General features: G+C 40.4%; 1 protein-coding gene across 2 annotated transcripts in view; it reads left to right on the forward strand.

The window, feature by feature from the left end:
- Positions 1 to 23,496, forward strand: part of RASGRF2 (Ras protein specific guanine nucleotide releasing factor 2) — a 221,713-nt gene that overhangs the window by 145,032 nt on the left and 53,185 nt on the right. For both annotated transcript variants that reach the window (XM_074952797.1, XM_074952798.1), the window contains exon 18: positions 17,045 to 17,151. In XM_074952797.1, coding sequence (XP_074808898.1) covers positions 17,045 to 17,151 — 107 coding nt within the window. The remainder of the gene's footprint in view (positions 1 to 17,044; positions 17,152 to 23,496) is intronic.

Below are 23,496 nucleotides of genomic sequence, written 5' to 3' on the forward strand. Positions count from 1 at the left end.
AAGTAACTTTGAATTAAAAATTATTACTATAATTGGAAGGGAAAATTTAAGTTCATCTTTGTAACAAATAACACATACTGCTGTCATACCAGTAGCCCAACTACATATGAATCCTAGTTTGAACTCAAAAACATCACGGTATTATGCAACACGTCAAAGTCAGTTTCAGAAATTAGGGGCCCAGTTCTTTTACAACTGAGGAAAATATGCCTGAAAGCTGTTTGGAGCCTAAAGGAGCATTCCATGGAAGGACCTATACTCTCCATGAGTGGCACCTGTGCTTAGAGCAGTTGCAGGTCCTAGCAAGTTGCCATTGCTGCCCTCATGTAGGCACTTGGCTTATCTCAGAAGATGACCTGTATATATAAGGAAAAAGGTAAGTGCTTTCTGGGTCTCTTCAGTGGTTTCCTCGCACTTGGTTCACGCAGAGGTGAGCCATGATGAGCTTTGTGAGGCAGGGAGAAGAGAAGGATTTTCTGTTTCCGACTTGAGATAAAATGTTGCCTATATAATTCATGTTTATTTATATTACCATAGAGCTGCTTGTTTTATGGTCTGATAATAAAAGCTACTGAAAACCTGGACTTTTTTATACAGAGATTTTGCTGACTGATGTGCAGCCAGAAATTTCTTTACTTTGCTTGACAGCCAACCATCCACTCAAAGATGGTCTGCAAATGATATATTTGTCTCTTGGTAATTATCCTCTCCTTTTTTTTTAACCTTTACTCCATTGTTAGTGAAAAATGCTGGAGAATTAGGCAAAATACTTCCTTTAGCTAATGTTGGAAGTGCATTCCCCTAAGGGAAAAGATTGGGCTTTTTCCCCAAAAAACATTTCTTGCAGCCTCCCAGTTGGTCCCTCTCAGCTGCCTGTACTCATAGACTTTGTCTTACCCCTTGTTTTGTAGACAGATGTACTTTATTTTAGTCGACTAAATGTTTATTTTAAATAGTTACAGAAAAGAAGATTCCCCATATACTTGGAGGAACCTGTTAACATTTCTCATACTGTAAGATTGCCGAGGAATGACAGGACAGTGTGGCTTAACAGCATGCTTAGGAACATGCATTTGATAGTAATAACTTAGACAATGACAACTGATTAGTTTAAAAATGAGGAGCTGGAAACCCACTGAAATGCAGGGATACATGAGCAGGAGAAAAATGTTAGATGATCCCCTAGAACTTAGAGAATTAACAGGAGCATATGCAAACACATTTGGCTGGCAGTACAAATTCAAGGAAAGTGTCAAATGTTTGACATGTTATCACCCTTGTGACTATTCACATAGTGTAGTTCACACATAATTTAAAATAGTTGCTGTAGTAAATAAAATGTAGACAAGACATGTTGTAATAATCGCAGATGTGATTGTTTTAATGTTTCCAGTATTTAAACAGTCTTTATTCTTATTCACCAATTATTTCCAATTATTCTCTTATCTAAAACAAAATGTAAGAGGAAAATTCTGTTCTTAGATACATACAGTCATTTTCAGGACTTATATGCTACAATCCCTACACACAGAGATTATCAATTTATGTCAACGAGACTTCTGCATCTACAGGGATAGAGGCTCCAGTTCTGTATATCTGAGTCAAGGTCCATTTTGCTGGTCTGAGAAAATATTTTTCCTCAAAAATTTGGAAGTAAAAATCTTTCAAAACGTGAACTTGTTGAAGGGCTCTTTAAGAACATATACAGAGAATTCAGTTTATCTTCTAACAATTTCCCAAACACATTAGGAGTCAGATATTTTTTAAATGATGCTATAGTAAGAAAATACAGCCCATGTTACAGTTGAAGTATGAAGAATTAAAATAATATGTAATGTCTGAATTAAGACAATTCAAGCCAAATCCATTTTGCATGGATTTCGGGGTAATCTCAGTAATCAAACTCATTTCCATAATACTACAGATAATTTCAGTCTTGCGAAGAAATAAGTAGAAGAGCTTTGTGAAAGATTTCAAGATCATGGAATTCTCAGCAAATTAAATCAAATATGGCCAGGATTGCTGAATCCTTTTTTTCCCCACATAGCACAAAAATTCCTTCCTACTATTTATTGGACCTGTAAAAGAATTATGTCAGTATACGTTTATCTTTAGGGCAGTTTCAGGACCTAAAATCAAGGTGTTCAGCACTTTTGAAATTCAGGACACTTTTATTTTAGTGCCTTTATATGGATTTAAGAAACTAACTTAAGACACCAGGTTTGAAAAATTTGGCCTGAGTCTTTATTGAAAAAAGGTATAATGGAATAAATTCCTGATTCAGTATTCTTGTACCACCAGAGAGGAGATATTTTCTTCATCAATAGCTGCAGATTCCAGGAAATTCCCATGGGCTAAAAGCCATGCCAGTTAAATTGGCTGGATCAGGTCCTTAAAATGTTAGCAGCAGTTTAGATATTGATGGGAAAGGAGGACAGCCCTGAGTCACATTTATAATACAAGTGGTTGGTTGCACCTTAATATCATTCAAACTTGGAAACTAGATAATTACATGTAAAAACACAAATTTAAACATTGTATCTCATTTTCTGTAAACAAATTTGGGTTTGGAAGTGAATGTGTATGTACCCCACAATTAGTATGCAATTTAAGTAATCACATATGAAAATTTGGCCTTAAGTGCTTTTGCCATCTGCTTAGACCAGTAGTAAATTTGCTCCAGTACATGCTGTAGGTTAAAACTCAGATATTTTTTATTCTGGTATGTGTTCCTCTATGTATATTGTGACAGACCCAGACCAGTGGGGTACAGGAGTCTGGTAGAAGTTAAATATACTGGTCACTGGATGAATAACTTTCTGTTCCCGGAGTGACCAGAACAGGGGTTGCACTAGAGTAATCAGGAACCAATTAAGACAGGCAAGCTAATTAAGACACCTGAAGCCAATTAAGAACATACTAGAATCAAGTATGGCAGGCAGATTAATCAGGACACCTGGTTGAAAAAGGACCTCCCATCAGTTTGTGGAGGGCTTGCAAGGCGTGAGAAGGTATGCTGCAGGAGGACTGGGGAGTACAAGCATGTTCAGGCTTCAGGAGGAAGATCCTGCTGCAAGGATAAAGAAGGTGCTGGGGGGAGGCCATCGGGAAGTAGCCCAGGGAGTTGTAGCTGTAGCTGTCATGCAGCTGATACAGGAGATGTAGACAGCTGCTATCCACAGGGCCCTGGGCTGGAACCCGGTATAGAGGGTGGGTCTGGGTTTCCCCCAACTCCTGATCAGACTCGGGAGGAGTTGATCTGGTCTGTGAGCAACATCAGAAGGGAAGGTCTAATTTGGAAAGGGATCTGGCCTGTCCCTGACCCACTAGGTGGGACAACAAAGACTGCAGGAATTGTTCTCCATTTCCCCAATGCTGGCCAGTGATGAGGTTGGCTGAATGAACGGCAGGTTTGAGCCTCTAGTAGAAGAGGCCAAACTGAGGGCTGCCATGAACCTCTGAGGTGAGCAAATCCGCCCAAAAGCACAGGACCCACCAAGGCAGAGGAGGAACTTTGTCACAATATTAAGGAAGTGAGTAATATTATTTACTTTCTCCAAGCCAACATTTTATTACCAATATGTTAAAAATAAAAATACAATTTATATTACTGTTGACCTTTAGTACAAAAATGAGTTTTAGTATCTTCATTGTTTTCTTACTCCCTGAGGTGTATTATATATTTTTAATGAGCTTCAGAAGCATTTTACAGCTGTTAGCACATTTTCTCATTGTTTAGTAACTTAATAATACACTATTTCCTCAGTACATGGTTCTTTCTATGATATATGCCTCATGATAAAGTCTCAAACAGAAAAGAAAAATCTCTTTCAGCCTCTCATGTTGTAACAACCCTCTTTTTAAGATTTTTAAGGGCCACATTTTCAAATATGGCCTGCTGTATTATAATGATTTGGATCCTAATGAAATTTTTTCAAGAGTGGTGGCTCTTGTGTTTTAACCCAGTAACTTCATGGATAGCCATAATTCTTAATATAGTTAAGCATTACAATTAGGGCTTATATTGTAAACATCATCTTAAAATAGTCTTTGCACTTTTTTTTCAGTGCATTAAACTCAAAAATGTTTCATTGACAGATCTAATTTTTATACTTGTGGATTTAGTTTTAGGGCTAGATTCACAGAGGCACTTGAGCACCTAACTGCCTCTTTAGGAGCCACTGACATGCCCTGTTCAACTTTTGCCTCACTCTGTAGGCATCTGAATGCCCATAATTGCCCAAGTTTCTGAGGGTGGGCATGTGCAAAGTCACCTACATCTTGATGGTGCCCAGCATGAATGAGCTGCTCAGAGCCATCACTCATGCCTGAGCTTAGGTTGGATTCTCAAAATAGGCACTCCCTGCTGGCTCTGAACCAGCAGAGGAGCTCTGAGCACATTTAATTGTCTCAAAGGGCAGCAGTTGCAAGCAGGTTGGGCATTTCAGAGACTGGCTGGTGTGTGTATGGTCTAATAGGCCAGGGGTAGGCTACTCATGTGAGAAACCTGTGTTCAAGTCCCTGCTCTGCCTGGTTTGGAACGTGGACTTGTGCATGGGTTTTCCATATGAGTGTCCTGACCACCAGTCTGTTGGGTATTCTGGGGTGGGTGTCTTTCAGTCTCTCCTGTTGAAGCTCTCCCACATTACATAAATACTTAAATATTCATTGGGGAGGAAATGTGGGAAATTGATTCTGCAATGTGGTGGTTCTGGCACTCACCTGGGATGTGGGAGCAGTAAGTTCAAATCCACGCTCCAATAAATATTTATACAAAGTGGAACAGCTTCAACAGGAGAGATTGAGAGCCCTAGCACAGAATAACCTATAGCCCAGTGGTTAGGGAACCTACCTGCAATGTGGGTGACCTGTCTTCAAGTCCCTGCTACAAATCAGGCAGACCAAGGGTTTTAGAACATGGAAGTGCCCTAACCACTGGGCTATTGGCTATAGTGGGATAGGAGTCTCTGTTTTTTGGTGAGTAAGGGCTGATCTGGCTTAGATGCCCAACTCCAGGACAGAATCCCAAATAGAGATATGCCCCTCCCTCCAGCCTGTCTGTCAGGTGCCTAAGGCCACGATCGATAGGAATTAGGTAGCCAACTTTCTTAGTGGATCTGGGCCCTAGGTCCTGCCCCTTTCTGCATTTCATTCCTAGCTAGCTTCAGTGACTCCCCACACAGCATACTGGCTTCTGTGAATCTCTTTATTGGGTGCCAAACTCTTCCCATACAATCCATGGGAAGCCTGGGTACCTAACTCAGGGCTGTGAATTCCAGTAGGCAGCAAAGTGCCTACGTGTTAGGAAAGGGCGGCTTTAGCATGGGTTCAATTATGCCCACAGAAGTCACTCCACAGCAGTAACTCCTGTCCCACGGGGCTGGGCCTGGCTCCTCACTCCTGGCATTGCAACATGGAGCATGGGGTCATAGCACCCCCTCAGGTTTGGCGCAGCTGCCCCTCCATTGGCAGTTTACTCAAATACACCCATTGAATTGGGAGGCTACATCTGTCCCTGGAGTTAGATGTTGCAATGCCTAAGCCTTCTTTAGCTCTTAGTTTACAACCAGATTGGTTTCAGAATGACCCAGACTGCTTAGCCTTTGCATTATATTCCTTACAGAGTAAGTTTCTAACTACAGAGATTTAAAACAATAGTTTTCAGAATAGTCATTTAAAATCTATTGCCTTATAATTTTGAAACATTTTGCAAAAAGTAAACAGAGCTATAGTGACAGTTTATGAATTAATACTACTGTTCATCAGCTGGTTTGTGTGAATCTTTTGACTTGATTTGCTAGTAGTTTGTATTTGCCATGGAGGCTTTTGGCAAAAGAGTCAAATGCATACTTGAAATTATTTCTGACACGAGAGGTTAAACATGAAAGTTTCAACAATACGATTCTCATACCAAAAGGATTTCACATAGCCTGAGGACCTATGATAGTAAAATTAAAAGACAGAAAGACATGGAATACTCTTGATTTTTTCCTGCTTTTTGACAGCCACTCATCAGAACAACTCTAATGCTGTACCTGTCAGCAATTATGTGCTAAACATATAAACAAAAAAGCTGGTGTAATGGATGTTTAAATGTCTCATTCTTAAACTGGTGTAGCCCCAAGCTCAGGGCTAAGAATTAATAATCCCTACTTCCAAGCCTCACAGAGTTTGAATGAATGAACACATTATGATCAGAATACACGTATTTGACAATTACTGAAGAGGAATGATTCTATTATAGATTAGACACGGTAGTCCATGTTCCCTAAATTAAGTTCTTCATCTTTATACTGTCTTTCTCTCTTAGCTAATAGAAATGGGTCTCTTTTCCAGCTCTGGAATACTTCAGCCAGCCATCTTAGAGTACCCTGATATTATAGTCAAAGAAATGAAAGAGAAGGAGAAATTCTTAGCAACTCAGATTTGTTACAAGTGGCAATTAGTGGTTGCTCTCTAACAGTCTCCTATGGAAACGTGCTAAGGCCAATTACTGCTGTAAGATTATATAACAGATAAATCTTTAACTTGTCAAATGTTGTTTTAAATGTGTGCTGAGGCAAACTATTCATAATTATACTTTTAGAAGTATATTTAGATGAATAGAAGTAAAAACTTCTATCTAGAGTCACAGATTCCAAAGCCAGAAGGGACAACTGTGATCCTCTAGTTTGACCTCATGCATAGCACAGGCCATAGAACTTCCCCCCAAATAATTCCTGCTTGAACTAGATCATATCTTCGAGAAAAACATCTGGTCTTGATTTAAAAATTGCCACAGATGGAGCATCCACCAAGGTAAATTTTTCCCAAATTACCCCTAGGTAAATTTTTCCAATGGTTAATTACCTTCACTGTTAAATTTTATGTTTTATTTTCTGTCTAAATTTGTCTAGCTTCATTGGCCTTATTATACCTTTGTCTGCTAGATTGTAGAGCCCACTGTCAGTTTCAGGGTAACTGCACCTGTCTTCTCCCTCCATGATCTACCAAGGACACCCACTTTGGGCTGCCAGCTCCCAGCCATCACCTCTCTTGGGTGAAGACCCACACCTCGCTGCCCGCTGACTAGGTTTTAAGGCTGCACGTTTCCCTGCCTTACGCTGCAATATCCGCAGCAAGCCAGACTGTCTAAACATGCCAGTCACAATGCTTTGCATTTTCTCTTAAGGTTATGGCCAGCGTATTGCCTGTGGTTATAAGTTACCACACTGTTTCTTTTCTTTTAAGCAAGCACATCTATTCTTAAGGATCCTATAATCGAGGAGCAGGATCCATTGTTGGTACAGCAAACCAACTTCTTGTTCTCACCAGTGACTCTACTGTGTCAGGCCCCTCCTCCCCCTTGATGTCTGAAGTCTTTAAAGCGTACCAGGATCCCTTGAGGCATATGTCTGCTACCATGGGCATCCAGGCAGAATTCCTGCAGGAAAATACACATAAGCTGCTGAATATTCTCCAACCATCTGCTACACTCCCACTTAATGAGGCCTTCCTGGAGCTGGGAAAGGCCCCCTGGAGTTCTCCGGCTTCATTGCCTCCTATGTTGAAGCATTTGGAGAAGCAATACTTCATATCTATGCAGGAGTTTTAGGGCTTCTATTCCCACCCAGCCTCTTTTGCATTCACTGCGGCAAATGATGGGACATGGCAGGGAAGATATTACTCCAACCCTAAGGACAACAAGTCCAAGAAGATGGACTTGATGGAGAGGAAGATTTATACCTTTTCTTCCCTGCAGATATGCGTAGCAACCTGAAAGGCATTGCTCTCTAAGTACGATTTTGTTAACTGGACAGCCATGTCTAAGTTTGCCGGCAAGTTGCGAGAAATCTCCAGGGAGGGCTTCAAGACGTTTGTTGCAGAAGGCTGTCTGGTTGCGAAGTCTTTGCTGCAGCAGCTCTGGATGTGGCAGATGCCTCAGCCAGAAGCACGGCTTCCACTATAAACATGAGGAGGGCCTTATGGCTGCAGAACTCTGGCCACCTCAACTTTGGCATTTCCTGAACCTTGACTGCTTCATTTTTCACCCTTAAAGTTTTTTAAATCTGTTTCATTTAACACGCAGTGCTAAAGCCTAAAAGATCTGTTACTTTGCCCCGTAAACATCTTTGTATTTGTCACTCTATTGTTTGGCAAATTATATCGCATTGTTACTTTTATCACATTTACCAGCTGTAGAAATTTTTGAATATGGCAGTGTCAAGGTCCCTTCCCCACTCTGAACTCTAGGGTACAGATATGGGGACCTGCATGAAAGACCCCCTAAGCTTATTCTTACCAGCTTAGGTTAAAAACTTCCCCAGGGTACAAACTTTGCCTTGTCCTTGAACAGTATGCTGCCACCACTAAGCGTTTTAAACAAAGAACAGGGAAAGGGCCCACTTGGAGACATCTTCCCCCAAACCCTACACCCCCTTTCCTGGGGAAGGCTTGATAAGAATCCTCACCAATTGGTACAGATGAACACAGACCCAAACCCTTGGATCTTAAGAACAATGAAAAATCAATCGGGTTCTTAAAAGAAGAATTTTAATTAAAGAAAAGGTAAAAGAATCACCTCTGTAAAATCAGGATGTTAAATACCTTACAGGGTAATCGGATTCAGAACATAGAGAATCCCTCTAGGCAAAACCTTAAGTTACAAAAAGACACAAACAGGAATATACATTCCCTCCAGCACAGCTTATTTTACAAGCCATTAAACAAAAGGAAATTGAATGCATTTTCTAGCTAGGTTAATTCTAACTTTACAGGAGTTGTAAGGCTGCATTCCTGATCTGTTCCCGGCAAAAGCATCACACAGACAGACAAACTCTTTGTTTTACACTTCCCTCCACTCCCCCCAAGATTTGAAAGAATCTTGTCCTCTCATTGGCCATTTTGGGTCAGGTGCCAGCGGGGTTACCTTAGCTTTACAGGTGAAAGGATTTTGCCTCTGGCCAGGAGGGATTTTATAGCACTGTATACAGAAAGGTGGTCACCCTTCCCTTTATATTTGACAGGCAGCAACCCAAAAACTAATTAATCATCTATTAAGCAGCAAAGTTGGTATATTTAGCATTTATAAGTAGCGTGTAAGTCTTACAAATGAAGATTTGATAGGTTTATTTTCTCTTAAAGTAGTACTTAGAACTAATTTTTCTTGGTGTTTTGTAACTTTACTGCTGCTGATGGTGCAGGATATGACCCTGTGGAGTAGTGAGTGCCTCCTGTGAGGTGCTGTACACCTGCAACTCCCACTGAAGCCATTGGGGGAACATCTTCAACTACCATACGGTGATGGATGCTTTAAAAATGCTGGTGAATAAATGGATTAATCTCAGGAAAATAATAGCTATTTTTTTTAGAGGTGAGATGGTGTATATAAAAATATTTAAAAGATATTCAGTGTATTGAGAGCACTAACAATTGTTAAGAGTTCAGATTTTGAGTTGACTCTATTCATCCATGTCCTTGTGATGTGTCTGCATTTTAGTGGTTATAATAATCATAACGTTTAGCTACCATCCATATATATCAAATCTAAAATGCAAAAACACTAAGCAAAACACTCCCATGAGATAGGTAAATATTGTCAATTTTGTTTTACAGTTGGGGGAAATGAGATTAAATTACTTGGCAAGTCACCAGGGGACTGTGGAAAATGCAGAGTGAGCTCCTGAGTACTCCAGCGCAGTCTACTAGCCAAAAAACACACACACCTTAAACTCTGCTGATGCTAGCTGGGGGATCAGCAGCAAGGGCAAGCACCTCTCTGATCTGCAAAACCAGGAGAGGAGAGACCTGTCCACCTCCAGGAAAGATGTCTGCCAGTGAAGGCAAATATAGATATAGGCACCCTCCCAATTAAAACTATAGTAACCTTCTTCCAAACAGCAATGGCTGCTATTGAATCCTCCTTGCAGTTGCTATCAGGCCCAAATTATCAAGGAATTTTAGGAAACATATAAAAATGAATTTAGAACTTGCCCTCCTGCCACTAGCAGAAGACACCAGTCAGTGGTAAGTGGTCTCTCTGAGTCTCGGGGGAGGGGGGAATTAACACAGTTAAGATTACTTACCTAAATGTTTGTAGATTGAGTGGGATACCTGTCACCATCTTATTTTAAAATGTTTAATAAGATTGTCAAAACCTTAACTTGGGACATTGGCCTGGGCCCCATATAATAAATGATGTTTCATCTCCCCAGTGATGGGGATGGTTTCAGAAACCCAGAACTATTTTACTTCTGTCATGCTCACATCCCAAGCCCCTCACTGGTTCCAGCACATAAGAATAACAAGCCCTTATGTGTGGGAATTGAAAGAATTAATGGTGCTCTTAAGATCCTCATGTTAGCCTACAGAGAAAGAGTACCCTCTGTAGGGGACACCAGGAGAGGATTTTGGCTAATCTTTTACATTTTCAACTCTGACACTGTACAAAAGCCACTATATGGGGTAATTCTAATTTACAGTTTGGCTTCCCTTGGAGAGAATGGATAGAGAGGCATATTATGTGTTTGGTGATGGAGGTATATAGTTGCTTTCTAGGTGCTACATCTCTAACTTCTGGTCACAGAGATACATCAACATGTATCTGCGGAATCATTTAGTGACCTATCACTTTAGCTCAGATGCCCTGGGACTGCCTGACTCCCTTGAAGTAGCTGGTGTAATAGAGAAGCTCCACAAACTCCCCAGACCCATGTCATCCATATATGCCTTTTTGACAAAAAATGACTCTGAATCTTGAAGACCTTACTAAAACTTGGGATAAAGAGAGCAAGTCCTTTAAAGGCCCCACAGTGGGAAACTGTATTACACAAAACCTGCTTCTATAGGTTTATGTTTAATTCAACAAAAATAATTTATTGAGAATGTATTAGGCAGTCTTTGGTGTCCAAGATTAAAGCTCTTTCTGTGGATACACATTGGCAAAGATAAGATTCATCTGCTGCATGAATTTTGGCAATATCTGTAGATTTAACATCTGTTTTAAAGTTGACAATAGAATTAAAATGATGTTGGGTTTTAGCAATCAAACATTGGTCTAGAACTACATTTTAGGACAGTGGTTTTCAACCTTTTTTCATTTGTGGACCCCTAAAAAATTTCAAATGGAGGTGCGGACCCTCTTGGAAATCTGAGACATAGTCTGCAGCCCTGCTGGGGTCTGCAGACCACAGGTTTAAATCACAATTTTAGGATATTTAGCTGTACATTTGGGTCTCTTATCTACACAGCATGCATGGGTTCTGAGAGCAGCTATGGTCATGAAGCGAATGATCTTACAGAGGTGGTAAAGTAAATCAATGCAGAGAAAGAACAATGATATTCTGACCTACAGGCCAAAGAAAAGGTCACCTTCTGCCACAGGGATCAATGACACAAATTTGAGTACTGCAAGTATTTAGGTAAAGTTACTTAGGGTATGTCCATCAATGGCTATTAGCCAGGATGTGCAGGGACGGTGTCCCTAGCCTTTTTAATTGCCAGAAGCAGGGAATGGGCAACAGGAGATGAATCACTTGATTACCTGTTCTGTTCATTCCCTCTGGGGCACCTGGCACTGTCGGAAGACAGAATACTGGGCTAGATGGACCTTTGGTCTGACCCAGTATGGTCGTTCTTATGTTTTTATGTGTACAATGCAATTAAAAACTGGCGGCTGGCCAGGGCCAGCTGACTTGGGCTTGGGCTAAGGGGTTGTTTAATTGCAGTGTAGACTGTGGCTCATGCTGCAGCTGAAGCTCTGGGACTCTCATAGGGTCTTGGAGTCCAGGCTCCAAGTCAAGCCTGAACATCTACACTGCAATTAAAGAGCCCCTTAGCCCAAGTCCCACGAGCCTGAGTCAGCTGGCATAGGCCTGCTGTGGATGTTTAATTGCAGTGTAGACATAACCTTAGTTATCAAAGACCATTGGTAAGTTTTTGCACATGACTTGTATACATCAGATTTAGACTTTGTATCTAAGTTGTGACGTGACTTTAGTATGTGGCTTTATGGCCTGATTTCAAAGGTGCTGATCATCTCACGGCTCCCAGTTACTTTAATGGAGCTGTGGAATATTCAGCATTTCTGAAAATCAGGTCACTAGTGTGTCTGCAAGAAAATGATCTCTAAAATCTTGTTTGTCAATCTGCATATTAAATTTTAAGACCGTGGATAATGCATGGGTGTTTGCAAGAAGAGCAGTAAAGTATAAATGGAACATATTTAAAGAAAGAAACCTGGCTTTTCCATTTATTTGCTTTTTAAAACAAAAGGCAGAATTGAGTACATGGAGTTTGTTTTTTCTTTGCTAACTTAGGGCACACCAAAGTAGACTACATAACAATACAGTGAAACATCAGATGTGATCTAAGTCTTAGACATGTATCGGGGGTAACAGTGTTAGTCTGTATCCACAAAAACAACAAGGAGTCCGGTGTCACCTTAAAGACGAACAGATTTATTTGGGCATAAGCTTTCGTGGGTAAAAAACCAATTCATGCATCTGAAGGAGTGGTTTTTACCCACGAAAGCTTATGCCCAAATAAATCTGTTCGTCTTTAAGGAGACACCAGACATTTTTAATTTTTTTTCTAAGGTAGTGGTGTGTGTACATTTCTTGGGTGGTGACTCTTAGATGCTCCTGGAGTATAGCATCGTACTCGGCCATCAGCTCCACAATTTTAAGGAAGTTTCCATTGTTTGGCACATACAGCTGATCTGAAGTGCCACACAGTGCTAGGTTTTGAGTAGCAAGCATTCTCACAATGGCAGTGAGCCTTGTCAGAACATTTTGCCAGTAAAGACACTCTGATGCAATCTTCTCTTGATGCTGATCATCTATAGTGGCCTTTAACCTTAGTCTCATCTCAAACTCTTTCTACCTATAGAATGCTTTCTGGTGGTTTGCTGCCTTCTCATGGCATGCCAGATTTCTAGCCAGATTTTTCCAGTTCTTTGTTCCTGTGGAACCCAATGTGGCTGGAACAGTAGACTGGAAGAGTTTGCAACAAAAACAGTATGCAGCATTCTGGGTTTTTGAGTACATAAGCCATGGCCTCTCCACTTTGTCACCATTGGGGATTTCATGCCAGTAATGTGTTGGATGGAAACTTCTATTTTCATTGTCTTTGGGGAACATGAAGCTTTTCACTTGCTGTGGCCCATGCAGTACAAGGAAGTCCCTCAGACTACTGCTCAAGTGAGTCCACAGTCCTGGATCATCTAGACTTAAGGAACTAAACTCAGCAGCAGCTGTCTCTTGCGCCTCCACCACACTCTTCTCTGATCTACACTTTTCTTCAGGAATGTGCATGGTTACATCCATTTGAGATGGAGATATGGATGCTGCAGTAGCTGCCAGGTCACCTGCACTCTGACTAACTGGAAGATCAGGCATCTCCTCACCATTCACATCCTCACTGGGGCCGGAAGGCTCACCGTGAACATTTGTGTCTATGTATCTCAGGAGAGCTCCTTCCTGCTTAAATAGAAAAGCTTTCTTTTTCCTGAATGCTGCCCAAGAGGGGCATTTTCTTCTTTCACTCATGACTGCTGTTCTGTGCCAGCTATCGTGGCTCTCAACACTCAGTTGAAGGGGACAAATAAGCAGGCTGGTAGCAGGGCCTGAGTGAGGGATGATATCGGCGTCTTAAGGGCCTAACTGGCTCCTACTACTTCAGTTGACTGCCTGTTCCCCTCAAGTGGGTTCAGGGAAGCAGCAGGAAGCTCCCTGAGAAGCTGGTATTAATCAGTCCAGGCTCCTGGGGGTGCTAGAAAGGTACATAAGAGGCTCTGCGTCCTCTCTCTCCCTGCAGCTCCTGCTGCTTTGTTATTCCCTCACCTTTTCTGCCTGCCTGTTACGTCTCTTGTGCCCTCCTTTCTCCAGCACAGCACTCAACCATCTCTGTACATCTAGAACAGAGAGAATACATATGCACCAGCAGCAGACACAATTTTCTACTCTCTGGGTCCTAGTGGCGCCCCACCCCCCACCCCCAGTCTGGCACCTGAGGCGGCCGCCTCAGTTCGCCACGTGGTAAAGCCAGTCCTGTAAGTACAGTAGAACCGCAGAGTTATGAACACCAGAGTTATGAACTGACCAGTTCACCACATACTTCATTTGGAACCAGAAGTACACAATCAGGAAGCAGCAGAGACCAAACAAACCAAAAAAATCCCACCCTGCAAACAGTACTGTTGAATGTAAACTACTAAAAAAAATAGAGAACAGCATTTTTCTTCTGCATAGTAAAGTTTAAAAGCTGTAGTAAGTCAATGTTCAGTTTTAAACTTTTGAAAGAACAACCATAACATTTTGTTCAGAGTTACCAACCTCCAGTCCCGAGGTGCTCATAACTCTGAGGTTCTACTGTACTGCCATGTGTGGATCGGAGGGAATTTTACTCCTAGTCTGTGCAATAAACTAATTACTTTAAAATTTGATGAAAACATTTGTGTGAGGGAGGAGAGAGCAGTGGAGTTTGCACAAGAGGAGAGATCTTCGAAGGTTTTTTCTCTCCCCCCTATTCTTTTGCAGAAAAGTGGAAGTAGTCTCTGTAGGTTTCCTCTTGTTTTCCCTTCCAGCTCCCCTGAAATGGGATTACTGTTCCCCTTAGCATTACTTTTGAAATATTCTCTATAGGTTTAATTTTCATTGTGACTTTTAGTGCTACAATTTATAATATGTATGCCTAATTGCTTCTTCAAGAGGTTAACTGTGAAAGGAAAAGACATTTAGCAGAGAAATGTTACCTAGGTTACCCTTTATTGGCTAAAGCCACTGATATTTTGTTTGCTGTGCTGTTTATGGGCAATTAAACCCTTGAAAATGTTTTAATATGAAATTTCCTTTGATGTCGCATTTTAAATGCTAGCCACAGTATAATATGCCCCAATACAAAGGACCTGCCTGAAATGCATATCCCCAGTAAAACGAATTTGGGTTTGAAGTCTAATCTTTAGTATAAAATACAGGACCTAGTTTAAAGATCTACAACCTATCCTGAAGGATGACCCATCACTCTCACAGATCTTGGGAGACAGGCCAGTCCTTGCTTACAGACAGCCCCCCAACCTGAAGCAAATACTCACCAGCAACCACACAACAGAACCACTAACCCAGGAACCTATCCTTGCAACAAAGCCCGTTGCCAACTGTACCCACATCTATTCAGGGGACACCATCATAGGGCCTAATCACATCAGCCACACTATCAGAGGCTCGTTCACCTGCACATCTACCAATGTGATATATGCCATCATGTGCCAGCAATGCCCCTCTGCCATGTACATTGGTCAAACTGGACAGTCTCTACGTAAAAGAATAAATGGACACAGATCAGATGTCAAGAATTATAACATTCAAAAACCAGTCGGAGAACACTTCAATCTCTTTGGTCACTCGATTACAGAGCTAAAAGTTGCAATTTTTCAACAAAAAAACTTCAGAAACAGACTCCAACGAGAGACTGCTTAATTGGAATTAATTTGCAAACTGGATACGATTAACTTAGGCTTGAATAAAGACTGGGAATGGATGGGTCATTACACAAAGTAAAACTATTTCTCCCATGCTTATTTTCTCTCCCCCCCCCCCCCACTATTCCTCAGATGTTCTTGTCAACTGCTGGAAATGGCCCACCTTGATTATCCCTACAAAAGGTTCTCTCCCCTGCTCTCCTGCTGGTAATAGCTCACCTTAAGTGATCACTCTGGTTACAGTGTGTATGGTAACACCCACTGTTTCATGTTCTCTATGTATCTAAATCTCCCCACTGTATTTTCCACTGAATGCATCCGATGAAGTGAGCTGTAGCTCACGGAAGCTTATGCTCAAATAAATGTTAGTCTCTAAGGTACCACAAGTACTTTTCTTTCTTTCTTTTTCAGTGCACTTTTCTAGAAATATAACAAGTTTTGGTTTGCCTTTAAAAGAAAACAAAAGCAGAACAAAACAGTTGGAAGCATTCTCTCAACATACATTCAGTCCTTCTCACAAAGTACACAAGTTTTAATCTGTCCTTTCATTTGTAACAGCATAAGAGGCTTTAGCAGCTGTTTTTATTTAATTAAAAAAATCTATTCAAAGTGCTAGTTATACAGGAGAAAGCATCAAGCACCAGGACTCAGTTGTGAGGGACATCAAAAGCAGTACAATCAAAGACTGAACGTAACAAACTTAGTTACAATTAGGATGGATAATGTGAACTTCCTAAATATACCTTCAAATCATTGAATACTTTCTAATTCAAGTACTTGAAACATAAAAATGTTCTGTTCATTAGCATACCATAGTATATTATAATCAGGGCTACTAAAGAACTGCAGAAAGAAATTGTGGAGGAAATCTAAGGCAGTCATTTTCTAGTATGTTGCTGAAAATTTATATTAAGAAAATAGAGTAGGAAACGGACATCTTCACAACAGCTGTTGGGACATGATACAGTTGACAGACTAACTTGGAAATCAAGGAAGTGAAACTTAATGTGCAAACATATCTCCTCTTACTCCCCTTCCCACTTCCTAATCACACCAATTTTTAAAGAATGCCTTGGAGGGCTTTCTTTATTGGCTGATATAGCCTGAACAGTACTGTCATGCTTTTATGAAAGGACATTTCTTCTGCAAACTTTTCTCCTCTACATTTTTGTCATTTTATTCCCCTATTTGTTCCTCACTTCCATTTTCTAAACCATATTCATCGTTCTTCCACAATCTTCCTGTCTGATTTTCTTTGTCCCATGTCATGCATGCTCGCTCTCTCCTCCCCACCCACCATTTCTTGTCTTTTTAGGGGATTAAGGCAGACAACCATCTCTCAGCTTATTACTGAAAGCTAAGCACAGTAGGAAACTATTTAGCTATAGTAGGGAGGAATTCGCTCATGTGAATCCTGCAGTGTTTCTGTAGCCCAAATGATATTTGACATATTCTGCATCTGCTCCTTTTCTTTCATTACATAGAAAATCTGTTGTGGTTTCACTTTACCAGCACTATTAATGTATTTTAAGGGTTTGTTTTAGCTACTTGTGCATTTGGTGTCATCATGGTAATTTTTTCCTACAGGATTTAACAACTCTGAACGAATGTGTGACAAAGAGTTCATAATACGCAGAGCAGCCACTAATCGTGTCCTGAATGTCCTGCGTCACTGGGTCTCCAAACATTCTCAGGTATTTTTCAGTTCCACTTTTACAGCTGAATTCTACCATGTACTCTCTTTCTGTGACTTGCAAATGGAAAGGGTCACGATCTTTTCTTCAGCCCAGTCATAGAATTCTTCAATTCTGGCTATAAAACGTTCCTGAGTAGTGCTGCTGTATAATAATGGTCAAATTGAAGTCAAACGGCATGAGAAGATAGTGCCATAAAGATAATATAGACATCTAATGTATTAAAATAAATTATTGCATAAATGAAGAATCCTTCATACCATTTTGGAAAGCTGTTCTGATAACTTACCAGTTCAGGTACAAAATTATTCACCTTGTACAATTTTGCAAGGCTGCTTTACTATAATAAAGCATGTTGAAACAGACAAGGGAAAAGCCCTAGAAGAAATCTATATAACAGCTATCTTTACAATAATAATTAAAACTACAAGTTTATTTTAGAAACATAGGCCTTACCATATCCATTATTCCATTTAGTCTGATATCTTGCCTGACAGTGTCTGGTGCTTTACAGCACCTGATGCTTCAGAGGAAGACAGATAAATCCCCATAATACTCTAATCCAGTCATGCAATGTTGTATAAAGTGTGTATTGTTAGTTTCCTGCCCCCCACATCCTGAAGTGTCTTGTCTGTTTTATTTACTTCAGACAACGTCTTAATAATGAACAAGGCTGGTTTTATCTTTTAGATACTCAGTGCTCATATAGTAAACAGTTTTGGTTCAAATCCACTTATTGAAGGTACTGAAACTGTTTGTGCATGAACATAGTCATGTGTTTGTGTATCGAATAGTTGCAGAGGTGGACCCCGATCCTGCAATATGCACAGACAGAGTCCTGCACAACGCAAACAGTGCTAAATGAAAAAACAACCTGATTAACAGAATTTCATACATAGCACCAAAAGCAATGAGGAGTCCTTGTGGCACCTTAGACACTAACAAATTTATTTGGGCATAAAGATGCATGGAGTGAAAAATACAGTAAGCAGGTATAAATATACAGCACATGAAAAGATGGGAGTTTCCTTACCAAGTGTGGGGTCAGTGCTAATGAGGCCAATTCAATTAGGGTGGATGTGGACCATTCCCAACAGTCCCTTTAAATAGTCTATGGGCACATGAAACAAATGTTGGAGGGCTTTACAAGATATGCAGCAAAATCCCAGCCATCATTCAATTAAAAAAAACAAATAGTTAAATGAGAGAGAGGGGGGGGGATCTCTATGGAAATGCATGAAGCATTTTTAAAAGTCCAAAATGGCACAGTATAGTCCGTGATTACTATGGACTATTTTGTCTGTATGGATTAAGAACATTTAATCTGCAATTTATTTTATTGCACAACTGACCGCAGCAGTCTCCTCTGTCAAAATCCATTTCTTTTTTTCCCAGGCAAAAGGTTTAATTTAAAGTCTAAGATTGATAGAGAACATATAATTTAAAAACAATGCATAGATGGAAAAGTTGGTGTTGGGGTTAGAAAGAAGGGAGCTGATGGAAGGATTCAGGCAGCCTTGAAGGCAAGGGACTCTGTGGAGCTCCTAGATTTGGGGGGAGGGATAGCACAGTGGTTTGAGCATTGGCCTGCTAAACGCAGGGCTGTGAGTTCAATCCTTGAGGGGGCCATTTAGGGATCTGGGGCAAAAATTGGGGATTGGTCCTGCTTCAAGCAGGGGGTTGGACTAGATGACCTCCTTGAGGTCCCTTCCAACCCTAACCTTCTATGATTCTGCAAGGCACTGGGGGCAAAGGGAAAACAGGCCACCCTAAGCTCAGCAGAGTCCTATGCCACCTTTGGTCTGACCTCTCTCTTTCATGCCCTGAAGAACTTGGGATTTTGAACAAAATACACACTGTTATTGACAGTCCTTACTAATCTCCATCCTTCCTCCCCTCATTAAACTGAACAACTCATACTGTGAAACTCCCTTGTAGTAATCACAAGCAATTTGAAGTGAAAAATCTTTTTCCTGACAAACATATGGGGAGTGAGGGGGTTAAAAGAAGGCTTATAATTGGTTGCAACCCCACGTATGGCTGTCTCCATAATCTTTACCTGAAAATGTACTCTATAATCTCCACTGCTAACCAAGAGTGAATACAATTCTAAACGTTCCCTATTAAAATTCTGCTTTATGTACACACTGCCAGCTTTTATTTGTTCAACTAAATATTTATTTCAACTGTTTTAAAGAAAAGTTTTTCAAAATAGCTAAATGTTCACATGCCCTGTATGATTTCATGTTTTAGCTTCAGATTCAAAGATACAGAGACTTCTGGGGGCAAAGTTCCACTGTGCTGGCTAGCAAAGCAAGCATAGCATTTGTCAGAGAAAACAAAACAAAAAACCTAACTTGTTTAGAGAGCCACTGCTAGCAGCACCAGGGATGGAGCTGAGTCAATTCAAGCTGTTTTCTGTGCACTCCTTGCATATGACCCCAACAACATCAGGATGTCATGGAGCTTCAGGGACCTCATGAGAGTATGGAACTCCAAGTTGAGACTGTGTTGCTGTTTGGGTGATAGGTTGTTGGTGGTAGAGGGGTGGGAAAGTATGGTGACTGAACAGAGGATTAGGTGATGGGCAAGCCCTGCATCAAAGTGTCATCAAAACTGGGAACTGTGTATACTAATTGAGCACTGAACTTCATGTTGTCCTGCACCAGCAAGGGTCCACCACTGAATCAGGACCGCATCCAGAGCCTCCCAGACCAGATACACTGGGCACCCCAAGAAGAGTGGGAGGGATTATGTAGAAAAAGGGGGCTCATTGTCTGAGCGAATTGAGGGGGTACTTTACGTATTTTAGAAAGAACTAGTCCTAAGTAGAAGGGGTAAAACAAACAAAATAAAGATTTAAAAAAAGACAGTCCAGAGACACACTTTTCTGGAGGAGCCGGGGACAAATGTTAAGGGCGTACTGACTGTTGTGGTTTGATTCAAACAAGGTAAAATGATTCAGAACCATCAAGTTGTGCACATTATTCGTTTATGTAAACATTACTTTATTATTGTTATCTTTGTCCTCCTTTCCCCATTGCCTCCTATTGTTTATTACATTCACATGTTGCAATTTGTCTTTAGATTATAAACTCTTCAGGGACAGGGACCATCTCTGCCTATGTTTGTACAGCACCTAGCACAAAAGGCCTCAGGCAGGATCAGTGCCCCATTGGGTGCTACTATAATATAAATAAATGGTAACAATAATTAATGACAGATGTGTCAAATATCAGCATGGAAAATTTCAGCCCAAATAGTTAGTTTGGTAAAGTTATAAGCAACGGAAAAAGATCTTAAAATGGGAAATGTTGGGCAACCGCAAATATAGGTGGTGCTATCAGCCCCACCTATCATTCTCTACCACTTTGTGTTTTTATTTGTATATAGGTTTTATCGCATTTTCTGAATTTTATTTGTAAGTAAATATATTCTAATCCTTCAACAGCTCCCTCTCCTTCCCCTGGCCAGCCCTCAAAACAGTGTGTGTGTGTGGGGAGGGGGAGGGGGGCAGCAGATAAAATAAAATCTTTCTGTGTATCACAAGCAGTTAGAATTTTTGGAAACAAACTTGATAGTTTGGCCATGCTAGTGGATGCACCAAGTTCTCATTGGTTACTTGTTAGACCATTTGAGGTCTAAATGCCTGGGACTATAAGGAATTTTAAGAGTCTTATTATTACTGTGTATCATGGTAGCACCGAGGGGCCCCAGTCCCATTGTGCTAGGCAATGAACAAGGATATAATGGAGTTTCCCTGCCCCAGAAAACCTTAAACTGGTGCTACTAGCTTTTCAGCAAGTAGCACCAATTAGATCCCGACTGTAGACAAGGTTCCAGCAATCTCACCATTATGTTAATTAAAAGTATGGCGGTAAAAATGATGAAAGGTGTCAGAACCTACACTAGCATTCCTACCAGTGTAGCAGAATTAGTGAAATCTTTATCCTACAGTTCAAGAGCATAGACAGTCACTAAGGCAGCCACTACACATAGACAGCCTTATGTCTACACAGGGATACAAATCCTGGGGCTGGTCCAGGTCAGCTGTCCTGGGCTCATGGAGCTCAGCCTCCAGAGCTGAAATTGCTGTGTAGATGTTCAGGCTTGGGATGGAGCCCGAGCTCTAGGACCCTGCAATTTTTAGCTTTGCAGCCCAAGCCCCATGAATCCGAGTCAGCTGATCTGTGCCAGCCGTGGCCATGCCATTGGTCTTTTATCCCTGTGTAGACATACCCTATGAGCAAAGACTCAACCCCTTGAACACTTTCTTTGCTCTTTAACCTAAGCTACATTTGTTTTTTAAAAATAAAACCAACTTCTGAAGTAAGTGTTTAGGCTGACTTTCAGCCTTGAGCCAATATTACACCACAAACTTCATCAACTTAGTAATAAGCCCATAGTAATAAGGGTTTGTCTCATTTAGTTTAACAGCTCTTTAACAAATATATAATCAGAGATTGCTAAAAAGAGACTATTTACCTCACATGCACATTGTTCAAAATCTCTGCCCGTCATTAAAATAGCAAAGATTAATTTTTTTGAGTTAATCATACGAGTTAACTGATTAATCGACAGCCCTAAAAAAAAAAAAAAAAAAAAAAAAAGCAATCGTGCTTAATCGCACTGTTAAACAATAGAATACCAATTGAAATATATTACATTTTTGGATGTTTTTTCTAAATTTTTAAATATATTGATTTCAATTATAACACAGTATACAACGTGTACAGTGCTCACTTTATATTACCTTTTATTACAAATATTTGAGCTGTAAAAATGGCAAACGAAAGAAATAGTATTTTTCAATTCACCTCATAGAAGTACTGTCGTGCAATAGCTTTATTGTGTAAGTGCAACTTACAAATGTAGCTTGTTTTGTTTTTGAATGCAAGTTTGTTTGCATTTACAGGAGATAATGCTGCCCGCTTCTTATTTACAATGTCACCTGAAAGTGAGAACAGACATTTGCATGACACTTTTGTAGCTGGCACTGCAAGGTATTTATGTGCCAGTTATGTTAAACATTCATATGCCCCTTCATGCTTTGGCCACCATTCCAGAGGACATGTGTCCATGCTGATGATGCTCATTTAAAAAATAATGCATTACTTACATTTGTGACTGAACTCCTTGGGGGAGAATTGTATGTCTCCTGCTCCGTTTCACCTGCATTCTGCCATATAGTTCATGTTATAGCAGTCTCAGATGGTGATGACGACCCAGCACATGTTCTTCATTTTAAGAACACGTTCACTGCAGATTTGTAGGGTGACCAGATATCCCGATTTTATAGGGACAGTCCTGATATTTGGGACTTCTTTTTTATATGGGCTCCTATTACCCTCTACCCCCTGTCCCAATTTTTCACACTTGCTATCTGGTCACTCTACAGATTTGACAAAACACAAAGAAGGTTCCAATGTGAGATTTCTAAAGATAGCTACATCACTCGACCTAAGGTTTTAGAATCTGAAGTGCCTTCCAAAATCTGAGAGGGATGAGGGGTAGAGCAGGCTTCACAAGTCTTAAATGAGCAACACTCAGATGTGGAAACTACAGAACCCAAACCACCAAAAAAAAGAAAGTCAACCTTTCTTCTGGTGGCATCTGACTCAGATGATGAAAATGAACATGTATCGGTCCACACTGCTTTGGATGGTTATTGAGCAGAACCTGTTATCAGCATGGACGCATGTCCTCTGGAACAGTGGTTGAAGTATGAAGGGACATATGAATCTTTCATGCATCTGGCACATAATATCTTGCAATACCAGCTACAATAATGTCATGCAAATACTTGTTCTCACTTTCAGGTGACATTGTAAACAAGAAGCGGGCAGCATTATCTCCTGAAAATGTAAACAAACTTGTTTGTCTGAGCGATTGGCTGAACAAGAAGTAGGACAGAGTGGATTTATAGGCTCTAAAGATTAGCATTGTTTTGATTGCAGTTATTTTTTGTGCATAATTCTACACTTGTAAGTTCAACTTTCATGGTAAAGATAATGCACTACAGTACGTGTATTAGGTGAATTGAAAAAATATTATTTCTGGTTTTTTACAGTGCAAATATTTGTGATAAAAACAAATATAAAGTGAGCACCGTTCACTTTGTATTCTGTGCTGTAATTGAAATATATTTTAAAATGTAGAAAATATCCAAAACTATTTAAATAAATGGTATTCTATTATCGTTTAACAGTGCGATTAATAGCAATTAGTTTTTTAATCGCTTGACAGCCCTGCTTTTTATTAAGAGGTTACGTGTGAAGATGTTATGGCTTACTATTCTAAACATCAATATTTATAATGTATTGCATTTTGACTACTCTGAAAAAA

This window comes from Natator depressus, chromosome 5 (genome assembly GCF_965152275.1).
Source record: "Natator depressus isolate rNatDep1 chromosome 5, rNatDep2.hap1, whole genome shotgun sequence".
NCBI lineage: Eukaryota > Metazoa > Chordata > Testudines > Cheloniidae > Natator > Natator depressus.